The sequence below is a fragment of the Cricetulus griseus genome, chromosome 4 (assembly GCF_003668045.3).
Source record: "Cricetulus griseus strain 17A/GY chromosome 4, alternate assembly CriGri-PICRH-1.0, whole genome shotgun sequence".
Taxonomy (NCBI): Eukaryota; Metazoa; Chordata; class Mammalia; order Rodentia; family Cricetidae; genus Cricetulus; species Cricetulus griseus.
Window position 1 is genome coordinate 182,769,332 of NC_048597.1, and position 15,083 is coordinate 182,784,414.

The window sequence follows — 15,083 nt, forward strand, 5'->3', positions numbered from 1 at the left end:
ACAATGCAGATATGGATCCACTAGTGGCAGTTTGAACCAAGCTTAGGGTCAAACAATATGTCACTAACCCTGACAATGTCCCTCTCTTCATGTATAGATCTAAGTGTGGAGGACCACTTAAATTCGTTTATCAGTCACCTGGGGAATAGCTATGCAGGGATTAGCGACTAAGAGCTAGCTAGGTAAGACCCTCAGGATTGAAGTGTTGGAACAGAAAGGAACGCAACAGAAGGGGATCTATTTTAGCTACTGGATGGAAGAAATTTTATAGGAAAGAAACCAACTGAAGTGGACACGAGGATCTGATAAATTTTTCCGCCAATCTGCCCAAGCCCCACCACCACATTAAGGTCCCAAGTAACACACAGAGACTTATATTAGGTACAATGCTGCTGGCCAAAGACTAGGGTTTCTTATCTTCTATCTCTGTCTTAAGTATTAACCATAATTATTAATCTATATATTCTATAGACTTATATGATCGAGGATGCAGGAGGAATGCATCCTGTCTTCCTGGTGATCACATGGTGACTGTGTACCTTTCCTACATTTCCCAAAATTCTCTTCAACTCCTAGTCCCACCTATCTTTTTATATTATTATTATTAGTTCTAGTTAGGGAACAGGCTTGTTTCACATGTAAGTCCCTTCTCCCTCTCCCTCCCCTCACCCCCATCCCTCCTCCCCCACCCCCAACCTACCCCCCACCCCATCCACCCGCCACTCCCCAGGCAGGGTAGGGCCCTCAACGGGGGCTCTGCAAAGTCCACCAAGTCTTCCTGTGCTGGTCCCGGGCCCTTCCCCATGTGTCCAGGGACAGAGTGTAACCCTTCACGCTAGCCCCACCTATCTTGCTCCCCCATTGGCCAACGGTGCTTTATTCAACAACCAATAAGACAAACATATACACAGAAGGACCTCCCCATCAAGGATCCACCTCATGGTGGTCAGTATAGTTAGACTAAGCCAGGGGGTTCCTGAGGGGTGAGAGAGGTGATAATTACTTAGATATTTATTCTCAGATTGGTTGAGCCATTCACATTTGTCCTTTGTAACACCATAATTCATTATCAACTTCATTGTTGATTGTTTTTCCATACTGAAGTCCAGAATTTAGGAAGGTCATGTGGTCTTTATGTATTACCAGTTTTTGTTTGGCATTATAACACAAGAAATAGTGAACATTTATCTCCATAACACTTGAACATGTTAAGTGTTCTTTCACATTTAAGATCTGATAACAATGTGATCCTGTAAAACAAACTGGAATTAAAGAATGTGTGCCTAATGAGATACTAATAACTTAGTGTCTCAACAAGGTCACTTGACGAGTGAATTTCAGGTCTAATAATCAGAACTTGTGTTAAGAATAATGGCACTGTGTTTTCTGTATGTTGACTACAGATGGGAAATCAAGTGTAGAGAACAAGTATCTACCTTGTTTGTCTTCTCGAATGACAGCCTTTTGGTAAAAGGCTTTGGAAAGGGGAGAAGAGATGACTATTTATTTTGGAACCTTCAACAAGATGCCATTTCCTCCAACAAGGGAGTTTCGCCCACTGCCCTTCTCATTCAAGACTCACAATTAGCTGCTATTGCAGAATATTGCAATATCAGTTTGATTCGAAAAGGGTCTGGTGCTATTTTCTTTATAACACTATCCATTATTTCCTGGCCTAGCACTCAGTGGAGCAATTTTCTTTAACCATAAATCCTGTGCTTTAACCATCCTGTGGCAACTCCTACTTATGATGATTAATAATAATCATTACTTCGATTTATTGGATACTTTCCTTTTGCTCACTTTTTATCTCTTCTGTTGTAGCAGCCCTGAGTAGTATAATCTTCTCCTTGTTGGTCTTTGTAACTCATATCGAGTCCTCTTTTCCTTTCCTGCCCATACATCCCTGCAATGGAAGATGAATCAAATTTAAAGTTATTTACAGTTTGCTGATCATGAAAGAGGAGTTGTGGTGCTCTAGTTTCCTCTGAATGAGTGTTGATTTTATTGATTTTATATTAAGTAGGAAAACAGGATCTATAAGGTATATGTCAGCATATAGTGAAGATTAAAAACTACCTGGGTCATATAGGTTTCATTTTTGTTCCATTCCAGTTTTACCTGTTAAACTGAAGAATGAGCTTTAAAAAATGCAGATAATGATCGATCCTAAGCTTTTGGCTTCAGTCAGCTCATTCTGGTACTGTCAGTAGTGAATGCATGGGTGAAATCTGAAATTCTGTTTAATCATAATGAGAGTAAGGGCTACTTGCTGAACTCACTTGCTAAGAACTGGGGTAGATATAGGAGCTGAATGGATGGGGACAAGAAGCAGTGAAGTCAGCTCTTCACAAGGAACCTCTTGAGGACACTTTGGAGAACCCAAGAGATCCATAAGGCTGATCTCACTTTATAGACACAGAAACCAATTACAGAAGAGTAAGCTAAATTTTTTTCAAGACTGTGTAATGAAATAGTTATAGATCTGAGTCCTATTAATGGAAGACTCTGGAACATGTAATATCACTTCTTAGAATCTTCCAGTAGACTCCTGGAAGGAATAGTGTTAGTACCACTTCATGCTGATGTAGTTTCATTGTTTGAATAAGCACCCAAAGAATTTGCCACTGTTGCAAAATGATCAGACAACTCTGCATGGTGTTTACATACACTGGAATGTTCTAGAATACAGAATGGAATAGTTCTATGCTTTGGCCTAAATACTTAATACTCAGATTATTGAATTCATCAAATTATCAATTAATAATTTACTTAATAATTAAGTATTAGTTATTGAATAATTAATCATTGATTAATTATCCAGAATTACTCCTACAGAGTAATTCTTTTTTGTTTTTTTAGTTGCTTTCTCTTTTTTTTTAAATTTTATTTTAGAGGCACTCATATTTACTTATCAATCCCCCCATTCCCTCACCCTCCCATCCTCCCATGTTCCGCCCCAAACCTCCCACCCCACCCTCTACCCCCCACCTCCTCCTCAGGGATAGTGAGGCCCTCCATGGGGGACTGTAAAAGTCCATCATATCATTTGGGGGAGGGCCTAGGCCCTTCTTGCTGTATCTGGGCTACAATAGTATCCCTCCATAGCGAATGGGCTCTCAAAGCCCACTTTTGCTCTAGGGATAAACACTGGCTCCACTGTTAGAGGTCCCATAGACTGTCTTGGCCTCCTAGCTGTCACCCACATTCAGAGGGCTTGGTTTGGTCCAATGCTGGTTCCCCAGTTTTACAACTAGGGTCTCCATGCTCTCACTAGGTCAGGTCAACTGTTTCTGCCAGTTTCTGCAACACCATCTTGGCTCCTTTACTCATCCCTCTTCCCTCCCTGCAAGTGGATTCCATGGGTATGCTTCAGTGCTTGGCTGTGGGTGCCTGTTTCTGCTTCGACCAGCTACTGAATGAAGGCTGTAGGAATGGTTACCAAGGTAGTCATCAATCTCATTGTAGGGGAAGGGCCTCAAAGGCAGCCTCTCCACTACTGCTTAAATTCTTAGTTGGGGTCATCCCTGTGGATCCCCTAACATTTCCCCCGTTCAATACCTCTCTCCACACCTGTACTGTCTCCCTCTACCAAGGCATCTCCTTCTTGCCCTCCTCTATTCTCCTCTATCTCAGTCCTCTTGTTCTCCTCCCCCTCCCCTTCTCCCCTTCTGAATAATTAATTAATTTAATTATCATTTATTTAATTAATCATTTAATTATTCAGAATTACTCCTCTAGAGTAATTCTAATGTAGTCAAATGCCCTACCCAAACCCAGAGTAATTCTGTGTGAATATTAGAGATAGGAAGATGGTGTCCATTATGCTATAGATTCTTATGTTACTAAAAAGAACTCATTTTATTGTTACTGGCTATAGGAGACTTGCTACAAGTCATGAAATGTCAATGGTTGTTATCACGGGGAGCATGAGGTTCATATCACTTATGTCAGTTTCTGACACATTAAGATTTTTGACTATAATTAAATCATAAGATTTTATTTTATGTGCAAGATGTGCCAGAATATGAGAATAAAAGCTACACTAAAGTTTTTAAAGCATTTATAGTTTCTGCCTTTAAAAATAATGTTTCCCTTGAAGGAATTACCCAAATATTTAAACTTTCAATTAACTAAATGTTAATATCTCTCTGTCTCCATCTCTCTGTTTCTATCTCTTTGTCTCTCTCCTCCCTCTTCCCCTGTGTAATTTTATTAAATCCCCAACAAAGGATGTAGGGAAGTGGCTCAATTTTCACAAGTATCAAAGAGACGTATTCTGTGCTCTCCTTTAGAACAAAGGCTTTTCCTAATGTACCTACTGTGTATGCATACTCAGCAGACATTAATGCACTGCTCAACCAAGTTCATAGCCCAATGGGATATCCAGTTGTAAGGTTCTTAAAGTCTTCATGATTCAAGGGTTCAGAATGTATTCAGCAATATCACTGGGTACTTTGAGCATTGTAGTGTGAGAGGCACCTTGTAGCATCTAGACAGCATGGGTAACCTGAAAATTAGTTCTATACAGTACTAAGTGAATAGACTTGATTTATTTTAATTCTTAGACTTAAAGAATATGGGAAGAAAAAATGTTACCGAACCTTGAAACTTGTTACTTGGTAATTTTTCTTGAAATGAGGCCAGCAAACAGCTCTGTGTACATTGTTAAGGAGTGATCAAGCAAGTGATAGAGCTAGTGACATTGGAAAAGTTTAGGAAGTTGTCTCCCAAAGAACTGGCCTCTGGTGACCCTGATTGCTGTGAGTCCTGATAGCTGTGAGCGGCCTCTAAGTGCCATTAGTCCTCCCCAAGGGACCCAGTAGAAGGTACATCTCTCCTGTGTTCCAGAAATCACAGCTGGCTAACTGGCGATGTCCCTTGGACATATCGGAGCACCCATTGAGTTCACAGGATCCAGGGCCCTTTCTTCATTCTTTCCACTCAGTGTTCTCTTGAGAAAAGCTCAAGAGCCAAGAGACCCAGGGGTTCTTTTCTTAGAACTTAGTAAAACCATCTGTGAGGACTTGAAGAGTCAGTACCCTTTCTGTGCCAGCTTTTCACTCTGTGTGTCAAATCTATGAACAGATTATCAAGTACACTTTATTCTCCCTAAGTTTCTCTTAGGACACCACTATCAAGTCAGGCTTATTCCTTGTGAGATCAGCTTATAAAGCTATTGTCTATATTTTTCTTTCCTTACTCTCATTTTTCAGTAGCTTTCAACATTACATGATACCTTTACAATCTTGCATATTTAGGATGGAGATGGAGAAACCTGTGAATCACTGTGTTGTGCTTACATAGGTAACTAGTGAATTTGCTCTGAACGACCCATTTCCTCCCGTTGTGCTAAAATAAACATTGTGTTCTTCAATTCATCTTCCCTTTACTTCTTGCAGCAATCTGCCCTCATCTCAATGATCGCCTCCCCCACCCCACTCCATTCAGTGATTTGTATTTACCACTTGAGTGCATCACCTTAACTAAATTATAGTTTAGTATGGGAGCTTTCCTTGCCAATGGAATTTTATAGAGTATTGATTAGTATTGTTGCTCCTCGTGGAAGCCCATTCCACAGGGTGATAAACTGATGGGCAGTGGTGACTTGTGCTGGCACACAAGATTCATGTGTTGTCTCCATACAGAGTTGGTGTGGTTTAGTTGATCTTTAAATTACCAGTTGGACTAAATATTGTCATCCTATGGGTAGTTGCTACATATCGGCTCCCTGTCCTGCTTGCACAAAGCATGCCTGCCTTTCCTCATTTAGGCTCTTGGGCTATTACACAAGCCCAAGAGACAAAGTGAAGATTGGGGAAAGTTTATGAATGATGTGGCAGTGATGTAATTACCTTGACATTCATAGTGTTCCTCAAATAACTAAACTAATGAAGGACCCAATAGGAAAAGGGCAAAGCTTTTAAATTTTAAGGAAAAATTGAAAATGGTTTTAGTATGTTCATCCTTAAATACCCTTAAACACAATTCAAAACTAAACACAAAACAAGTTGCCATTTTCCAGCTTTCTGATTGGCCAAAATTCAGAAAACTGAAGAAAGAGTAGAAACTGTAACATGTTGTTAGAACCGTCTATAACTCTTATAAAAAAGATGATTTGGCAAACATTTATTAAAACGCTAAAGACACATACACTTTAACCAAGAAATCCCAAAGATAAACTGAGGTACATAAAGTGTTATCCTTCGCATTGCCTCCAACAGTGTAAGTGGAAAGCCACCTGATGACCCTCAGGAGAGTTCACAGTGGTACTGTTATTGAGTTACAGTTAGCTTTCCATGAGAAAGGAGAGAGAACAAGACAATAGCTTGATTACACTTGTGGTGAGAGGTTTCCACATAAACTGTCCTGTAAGTGAAAGTTCCTTGGAGAAATGGAGGCAATAGATAGTAGCTAATTTGGAGGAGGACTAGAGCTCAGGGGTGGGAGTGAGGATGTGGGGAAGGAGAGAAAGAGAAGCAGAAAAACACTTTATTTAAAAAAAAAAAACCATAATTTTGAACTTAGCTAAAACAACCCTGGGTGATAAACGTCAGTGGGTTAAGAAGTGTTGAGAGACAAAGATAAACAACTTAATGAGTCATTTATCTTTGTCTCACCCACACCCTCCTGTCCCCACCTTTATCCCCAGTTCCAATAGTCAGGCTTCCCTGAGTACTAGCTGGAGCTTCACTTTCCTTGGGGTTTAGGGGTGCTGCTTTTGACAAACAAACCACGGGTGAAGTGACCAGAGGCCTGCAACAGAAGGCTTGGCTCAATGAACTTTTAAAGTACCCAGAAAAAAAGCAGCAGCATTTTTCTGAAGAATTTGGTTTTGCATTTCCTAGGTCATTCATTATTCGAAGTACCTACTAATCCTACAAGATAATCAAAGCTGGTCAGTCAGTGTCTCTTGAGCTTTTCCTCCAAGCCCTTAGGGATACAAGGGCACCCTCCTGTCATGCCTCACTGAGGTGGGACTTTGGACCTGCCTGTGTCCCCAGGAACCAGGTAGTGCCTGTGGCAACTGCACTGAGTGAGGGAATATATCTTACTTTTTCTTCCTCACATTGTCCAGCTGCCCAGCATAAAAACTGTGCTCAATAGCATTTTGCTTAATGGCTTTTAATTTTGAAAAATATCCAGTGAGCTGTTTTAAAGCTTGAGGTACGTTAGCATTTAAATCAGCTAACTATTCTATATGTGTTAATCTTTAACATAAAGTTGAGCTTTAATGTGTTCGAGTTTAAGTTTCCTCTTTCCTGGCCTTCATTTAGTTGTAGATGTCCTCTCCTCGGGCATTCTGCTCATGTGGTGGGTTTATCTGCAGCCGCCCCCACATGAACACATACCAAGCGCCAGCTTTGGTGCACAGCGAGTAGAATGTGCTTCAACTTCTTTTCTGGTTCTCACTGACACCTAAGTCCTCCCTCTGAATCCCCCCTCCCACCTAAACTATTTTGTGGAGTGACCGTGCTTCTTGTTTTCCAGATGGAGACTATTTTACTTTCACGAGACACGAACCCATTGGAGTGTGTGGACAGATCATCCCAGTGAGTGCGCCTTCTCACACTTCGTATTTATTTTCATTTGGCCCCGTTCTCTTAAAGACACATAAAACATGGTCCTTGGTGGTGCATGTTTTCCATTACTGGGAAGAAAATCTTGAGCTCATGTTGTTGACGTATCTCTAACAGCCTCCCTGTAAATGCTTATTTGAACAGATGAATAGAGTTTCGGGCCTATTACCACGAACTGAGTTCTCAAGTCATGGAATTCTCCTGATAAAAATAAGCAAAGCAAAGTACAGTGTATGAGTACCCACCCTTGGTTATGAATGTCTGTCTGCTCCAGGGAAACTAATATGGGGTTGTATTTGCTTGTTTGTGTTTTAGATTGGCAACTCATCTTTCTAGCATATTGTTTTATATGGGTCTCTAAATCCCTTCCTTCCCACTGTCTGTTTTCACAAGAATCTAGAGAGAAGATGCCTCAGAAGTCACAGCAGTACAGTTAACATCACAGTCAAAATTGAAACCATTCCGGGCTGTTTTCTATCTTGTAAAGAAAAATAGATGTAGTGACTAGTGTTTGGATTGGAACATTAAACACTGTCCTTCACTCTCTCCCATACACACCCTTGGCACAATACAAAGCGTCACCCAAGCTCCTAACAGTACTATCTCACAGTTCTGGCTGGGATTTCAGCCGGAAGGGGGCCGAGGGTGCTGACATTAAACTCTCAGTATAGATAAGGCAAGAAGTTTTCACTTGGAAAACATAAAGGAAACATAAAGGACTGATTCAAGAATAATCTTTGAATTTGGGATCAAAGATTCCCAGGGGCTTATTAATATTTGTTCAGATGATCGATAAGATCTGGTTTATCCGTGACCTTCATTAGAGAATGAAGAAAGGAAAGAGAAAGGTTTGGTTGAACTTCTTCCTCTCCTCCCTTCAGGACATGCACCCCCCCCCTTGTCTGCCACCTTCTCTGTGAGCATCAAACCATCAAACCTGCCCCTCTTGCTCTTCCCAGATCTTCAGTGCCACAGCTTCTCTCACAAGGCAAGAGCGCCTGTCAGCCCTCCTCCCCCAATTACTGCCTCCAAGATTTACACACTGTAGATGGAATTAAAACATCACCGAGGACTCCTAAGTTTATAAACAACTAAGGGGGAAAGAAATTGGGTGTTTGGTGAAGGCAAGACACTTGTATATTTTTGCAGCTTGCTAGAGCCAGTGAGAATCCTTCAAGGATGGCAGCTGAGGTGCTTCAGGCACAAACACAGTGTGGTCAGGGGCTGAAGCCAGGGGATCAGGAGTGCTGTTTTCTTCCTTAATGAAATTATCAATGACACTTAAGAGTAAGGAGTCCATGCCTGAGCTTATGACAACATGCCTGAGCTTAATATTCTATTAAAATCACTTTAAACCATGTTAATCGCCATGTTCATATATTCATAAAGATACTTTGGTTTGGTTTCCATGGATGTATTTTGCAGTAGGAAGGAGGCTGATAAGATTTTTGCATACTTGTTGGTAGGTACACTTTATACAATCTATAGTTGTATGTATAGTTTTATGACAATACATAAAAATATGCCACATTGAAATTCACATTCTCTTTAAAGTCATTGATAGCTAGAATTTTAGTTTCTAGTTCATATACATAAAACATTTTCCATGCCAGTGTGAAAATCTTGGTGTAAAAATCCTAAATTTAAAGGGAAAATTCACATATTAAAACTTTGGAACAAAGCCCAATTTTAGAAATAAGTAAACAAAATAAAAAGTAAAGCTAAACAAAAAATAAAAAAAAATGGCTCCCTACTCCCATTTAGCATGAGCTTTCTTAGCTGGATCATTGGAGTATGATACGTTGAACAGCGAGAAAGAGATTTTCAGGCCAGTGCTATTCTTTTCATAGTGATGTCATCAGAATCCCAACGGTCTACACTTGGCAGTGTGGGGACAATTTTCAAAATCTGAGAAGTCACAGCTTGAAAAAAAAAAAAGTAATGAAGCAATTTCCCCCATCTATTAAGCTTGCTTTTCCCTTCCAGTGGAACTTCCCCCTCCTGATGTTCACCTGGAAAATTGCTCCTGCACTGTGCTGTGGTAACACAGTGGTTATCAAGCCAGCAGAACAGACACCACTCAGTGCACTGTACATGGGAGCCCTCATCAAGGAGGTAGGAAAACTGTTTCCTCACCATCTCCATGTGGAACCTGGGAAGCAGAGCCAAGCCAGCCTGAAAGGGGATACTCACACACACCATCCTCCAATTTGTGTTTCTTAGGCTGGCTTTCCACCTGGAGTCGTCAATATTCTGCCAGGGTATGGACCAACAGCCGGGGCAGCAATAGCTTCTCATATTGGCATAGACAAGATTGCATTCACAGGCTCTACTGAGGTAAGTACCTGAGAGACCACGGGCTGAATGACCATGAAGAGGCTAATGGAAATGCAGGTGTCGTGGTGCATATTGTAATCTCAGCACTGGAGAGGTAGAGATGGCAGATCTCTGGGGTTGCTTGCCAGCCATCCTGGGATACTTGGCAAGTTTAAAACAGGGAAGGGGCTTGGGCTCAGAAAACAAAACAAAACATAAAGGCCATTGCTTCTGAGGAATGATAGACATTTGTGGTTGTTCTCTGGTGCACATGTATGTATGCATATATATACACAATAAATACATAAATAAATGCTGCAAATAGTACCCCTAGGCTCCACACCCCCAGTGAGCACCCAGGCCCCTGAAGGGACAACATCAGTCTCCTTTCTAGAACACCAGTGAGTGTGAAAGCAGAGGTGCACGCTGATTATTTGTGATTCTGTCTGTGTAAAAACTACATCAGAGGCTGGGGTTCTGGACACTACTTTCAGTCAAGATTATAGGACAGAATGGAAATCTGAACTAGTCTGTAGTCAAGAATACAGGGACAACTTTCCCTTCTTTCCATGTTGCCAGGTTCTGTAGATGTAAGTGGTACCTGACTGCCTTGTAAGACATAGGGATGCTATAGAGCAGGAGGTCAGCAAAGCTTGCTGTGAACAGCCAGGTACTACATGCTGGAGACTTTGCAAGCAATATGATCTCCATTGCATTACTCCACTTGTAGGCCCACTGGTGCTTAGAGCATGCATAATGCACATAAACTAGTGAGTGAGGCTGTATACAAGTGAAACTTCTCATAAATGCTGAAATTTGAATTCTATGTCATTTTTGTATGGCAAAATTTTCTTATCTTTTCCTGATAGTGAAAAATGTAAAGACTGTTTTTATCTAGTAAATCATATCAAAAACAGCAAGAAAAATATGAGTTGTGGCTTACAGATCCCCGATCATCACAAATCTGCTAGTCCAGCATGTCTTTGATTCCGGTTCAGATGATAAAAGAGTTTTCAAATGTTGTTAGAGACTAGATGCTCAAGAGTACCTGCATCTGATTAGGATCAAACCAGATAATGAAGCTAGAAATGTTGTTCGCGTTCCCTTTCTTTGAGCTAGCACTGTTGTAAAGCTACAGGTGTCCTTGTTGGAACCTCATGGATGACAGCAGTGCTGAATGTGGGCTACCCTCAGGTCTGCAACATTGCAGCACAGTGGGAAGAATGAGAGCTGTATCTGTCCATTAGAGTAGGAAATGGAAAAGAAACAAATGAAATCGTGTTTAGTGCATATTTAATACCACATTTATAAAACATTATTCAGCCCATCACTGTAAAATTAGTAACTCCATATTTTACATTCTTTTTCCTGAGAAGTCTTTGAGATCTGGTGTATGATTTACATTTATAGCATGACTTCCATGTTGCAGGTGTCCCATTGCCACATGTGGCTGGTGGCCAGCATACCTGACAGCAGGTCTAGAAGCTTCCTAAAGTCAGGAGATACAAAAGTTAATGATATTTAGTTAAATGGACTTTTAATGATTTTTGTATAAGACTAATAGACTTGAATGATAATTTACAGCTAAAATGTTTGAATCATACATTTGCTGAGAGTTTATATTCTCTGATTCCAAGCTTTTACTTGGCTTGTACTTGCTATCATAATTTTGCAATGTATGAAACATATAAACCAAAATGCAGATGTCAAAGGAAAGTACTCTTCCTGTATGCACCGAAACTGTTGTTTTTAAAGTATTTGCTAAAGACTAGATGCTAAAGAACACCTGCATTCAATTAGGACCAGACTAGAAAGTAATATCTGCAAAGCAAGCCATTGGAAAGAATTCTGAATTAAGAACTGAGGCAAAAATATAGGCAGCCTTTTAACAGAATCACAAATCTACATGTTTATCCCATATGACTATGGTTGACAAAAAACCTGAATAAAATACTTCCAAACAGAATGAAGCAGTATCTACAAAGGATTATTTGCCACAACCAAATCGAAATTTACCCAAGAATGAAAGGTTGTTTTAATGTAGAAAACGATCAATTTAATGCTCTGTATTAATAGAAGAAAAGACAAAAGCTACATGCTCATCTCAGTAGACATAAAAAAGCACTTAACAAAATCTTCCTGGCACAGGAACTTATACACAACTGTTTATAACATTATTCCTTAAAAATAGGGACAACCAAAATGTCTAATAAATGATAAATCAACAAAATGTTATATATATACACAGATAGTATATTATCCAATAGTAAAAAGGGAAAGAAACATATATAGCGTGGGTCAACTATATAGACATGGAACTTAAAGAATTTGGTAATGACAAGCTATGTATTTTATGATCATAATTAACTGAGAAGTGTCTAGAAGAGGCAAATGTACAGACTCAAAGTAGATTAGTGATTTCCAGGGCTAAGATGAGTGACTGTGAATGGATATGAAATTTCTTGTGGTTTTGTTGTAATGTCCTGTATTTAGATAGCTGTAATCACTGTGGGAGTTGCACAGCTCTGTTAATAAACTAAAATGCCTGAATCACGTACATCAAAAAGAATGTCCTATAGGGTAATGAAATGAATCTGTAGAAAATGAATGATTCTGATGGAGGCTTTAAACTTTGGATATTAATAGTCAACGTTGGTTGAACAAATTCTTCTTAATGCATGTCAAGTGCTTGTTATCCTATCACATCACCTCAGCAACAGAAGGTGGTGCAGGAGTAATCTAAACACAGTTGGGAAGGCTAAGTTACTTGCCCCTGCTACGTGCTACTAAGTTACAAGGCTGCAAGTCATTCCCAGAGCCCCTGTGCCACACAGTACTGTACTGCTTTCTGACTGCAGGCTTGTACATGCCTGTAGCAGGCAGGGTTCATTGAACTCTGGGATAGCATCTCAAAGAGGGTATTTATTTATTCACTTATTGTTTGTTTTATTGTAGCTGTTATTGTTTGAAGTAGTCTTACTCTGCAGGCCAGGCTGGCCTCAAACTTATGACAGTCCTACAGCCTTAGGCTAGAAAATTCAAGGAATACAGATGTGAACCACTATGCCCAGCTCTCAAAGAACAGTTTTTAGATAATGCAAATTTTTCAGTGGAACTATTTCATTGCAAGAATCATTTTAAAGTATTGAATTCTGAAAGGCTTCCACCAGTGTTCCAATTCATTTTTTCTAAAATTCAAATTAGGATTGCATCTTTAGTACCTCTGTCGTGTGATCTGGTATAGGTCATTCATGTACCGATCTCTGATACAGGAATTAAAGTTTGGTCCCAAGATATCTCAAGTCAGTTCCACTTACCTTTACTGAAAATGGAGTCACCACATACAGCTGGGCTTTGGGGATGCTCCAACGAAACGTGTATGACAGTGTAGCCCCCAGGACAGTCTCTGAGCAGCTCTTACTGAGAGATGTACAGGCACACATGGAGAGAAGGTGCCTGGACTGGTTCTGCTCGAATTTCCTGGTTTTAAGGATACATTCTATTAGAATAGAACCAAAATTTCCCCTGTGGATCCACCTTGTTGTGCATCTAGAGAAATTTCAGTGTTCAAGATATTTAAACTTGAATAAAAAGTCCCTTCATTAAAAATAAAAGTGCATTTTTCACATAACATTATTCCTCTTCCCTTATTTTTTGAGATGGATTCTTTTTTAAAAAGGTGTGTGTATGTGTATTTGTCTGCATGTATGTATTGCAGCACATAAGGTGTGTGTGTGTGTGTGTGTGTGTGTGTGTGTGTGTGTGTGTGTGTATGTGAGTGTGTGTATGTGTGTGAGTGTGTTTGTATGTGTGGCAGTGTAGGAGTGTGTGTGTGTGGGAGTGTGTGTGTATGTGTGTGTATATATATGTGTGTGTATGTGTGTATGTGTATGTATGTGTGTGTATGTGTGTGTATGTGTGTATGTGTGTGTGTGTATGTGTGTATGTGTGTGTGTGTGTATGTGTGTATGTGTGTGTATGTGTGTGTATGTGTATGTGTGTGTATGTGTGTGTGTGTATGTGTGTGTGTGTGTGTGTATTTGTCTGCATGTATGTATTGCAGCACATGCATGCAGTGCTCACAGAAGCCAAAAGAGGTGTCATATCCACTAGAACTGGAGATAGACATGGTTGTGGACCACTATATGGGTGCTGGGAACCAAGCACTAGTCCTCTGTAAGAGCAGCCAGTGCTCATAATCACTGAGCCATTTCTCCAAAAAGAAAAAAAAATGTTTAAGGAAAAGATAATTCTTCCTCTTAATTCTGTTATGGTTACTTTCAACTGGGAAGGATTTGGGTTTGCCTTCCTTTTAATCTTACCACTGAAGAAAATGAAAATGCAGGTTATGGGAACGAAATTGTGAAAAGAGCATGGAGGAAAGGACCCCAGCTGTGGAGACTCCTGTGATTAGTATGTGTTGTTGACATTGGTGTGCAGCTAATGACACTGGTGTTAGTTAGTCATGGCTCAGAGTCAATCCCACATGCCAGGACCGGAACCTTTGAAGGGTCAGTGCATACTTTCTGCAATATAGAATGGGAGGTTAGTTTTGATACTACCTGGCAATAACATTCAGGTATTTTTTGTTTTGCTCTTGGTTTTTCATCTTTCCAATAGTTCTACTTTTGACAGACATTTAAAATCCTAAAGCCTCAGATTGTGTACTAATTCAGTCCCTGTCCTGCACAATCTTTTTGAGATGACATGGAAAGATGGGGAAGGGAGCCAAGCACAACTCTAAAAACTTATCCCACCACGGGACCTCTTGAGGAGTCAGTGTATGTCTGGTTTCCTAATGTCATCCACAGCCAAAGCTCTGGACTGCCTGCACTGGATCTCATCACACAATGACTGGTGAACATGGGACCTCCTTTTTCTTGCTAGGCTACTTACTCTTTAAGGAGTACAAAGTACGTGAGAGTAGATAAATGATGAGGTTTTCTCTGTAGCTGTTTCCTTCAAATCATCTTCCTAATCCCGGGTTATGGTGCTCAGCCACATTAGATCAAATTAATTTCCATCTGCAAAGCTATGCAGAGCCATAACAAGTAAAGAATGTGTCTGAGTTGAACGGTTATAATCAGTTGAATTAGCCTTGTGAGAAGCAAAATCTCTCCTAGAATTTTATGTTCACCTAGGAAGTTAACCCAGTTCAGCTCAAGTTGATATCCCTTGATCTTTTAC

General features: G+C 40.2%; 1 protein-coding gene across 3 annotated transcripts in view; it reads left to right on the forward strand.

The window, feature by feature from the left end:
• The window catches only part of Aldh1a2 (aldehyde dehydrogenase 1 family member A2), a 75,757-nt gene that overhangs the window by 40,368 nt on the left and 20,306 nt on the right, over positions 1-15,083 (forward strand). For 2 of the 3 annotated variants that reach the window (XM_035444456.1, XM_035444457.1), the window contains exons 5-7: positions 7,492-7,553; positions 9,567-9,695; positions 9,804-9,917. In XM_035444456.1, the coding sequence (XP_035300347.1) occupies positions 7,492-7,553; positions 9,567-9,695; positions 9,804-9,917 (305 nt within the window). The remainder of the gene's footprint in view (positions 1-7,491; positions 7,554-9,566; positions 9,696-9,803; positions 9,918-15,083) is intronic. The other variant, XM_035444458.1, reaches the window with a different exon arrangement.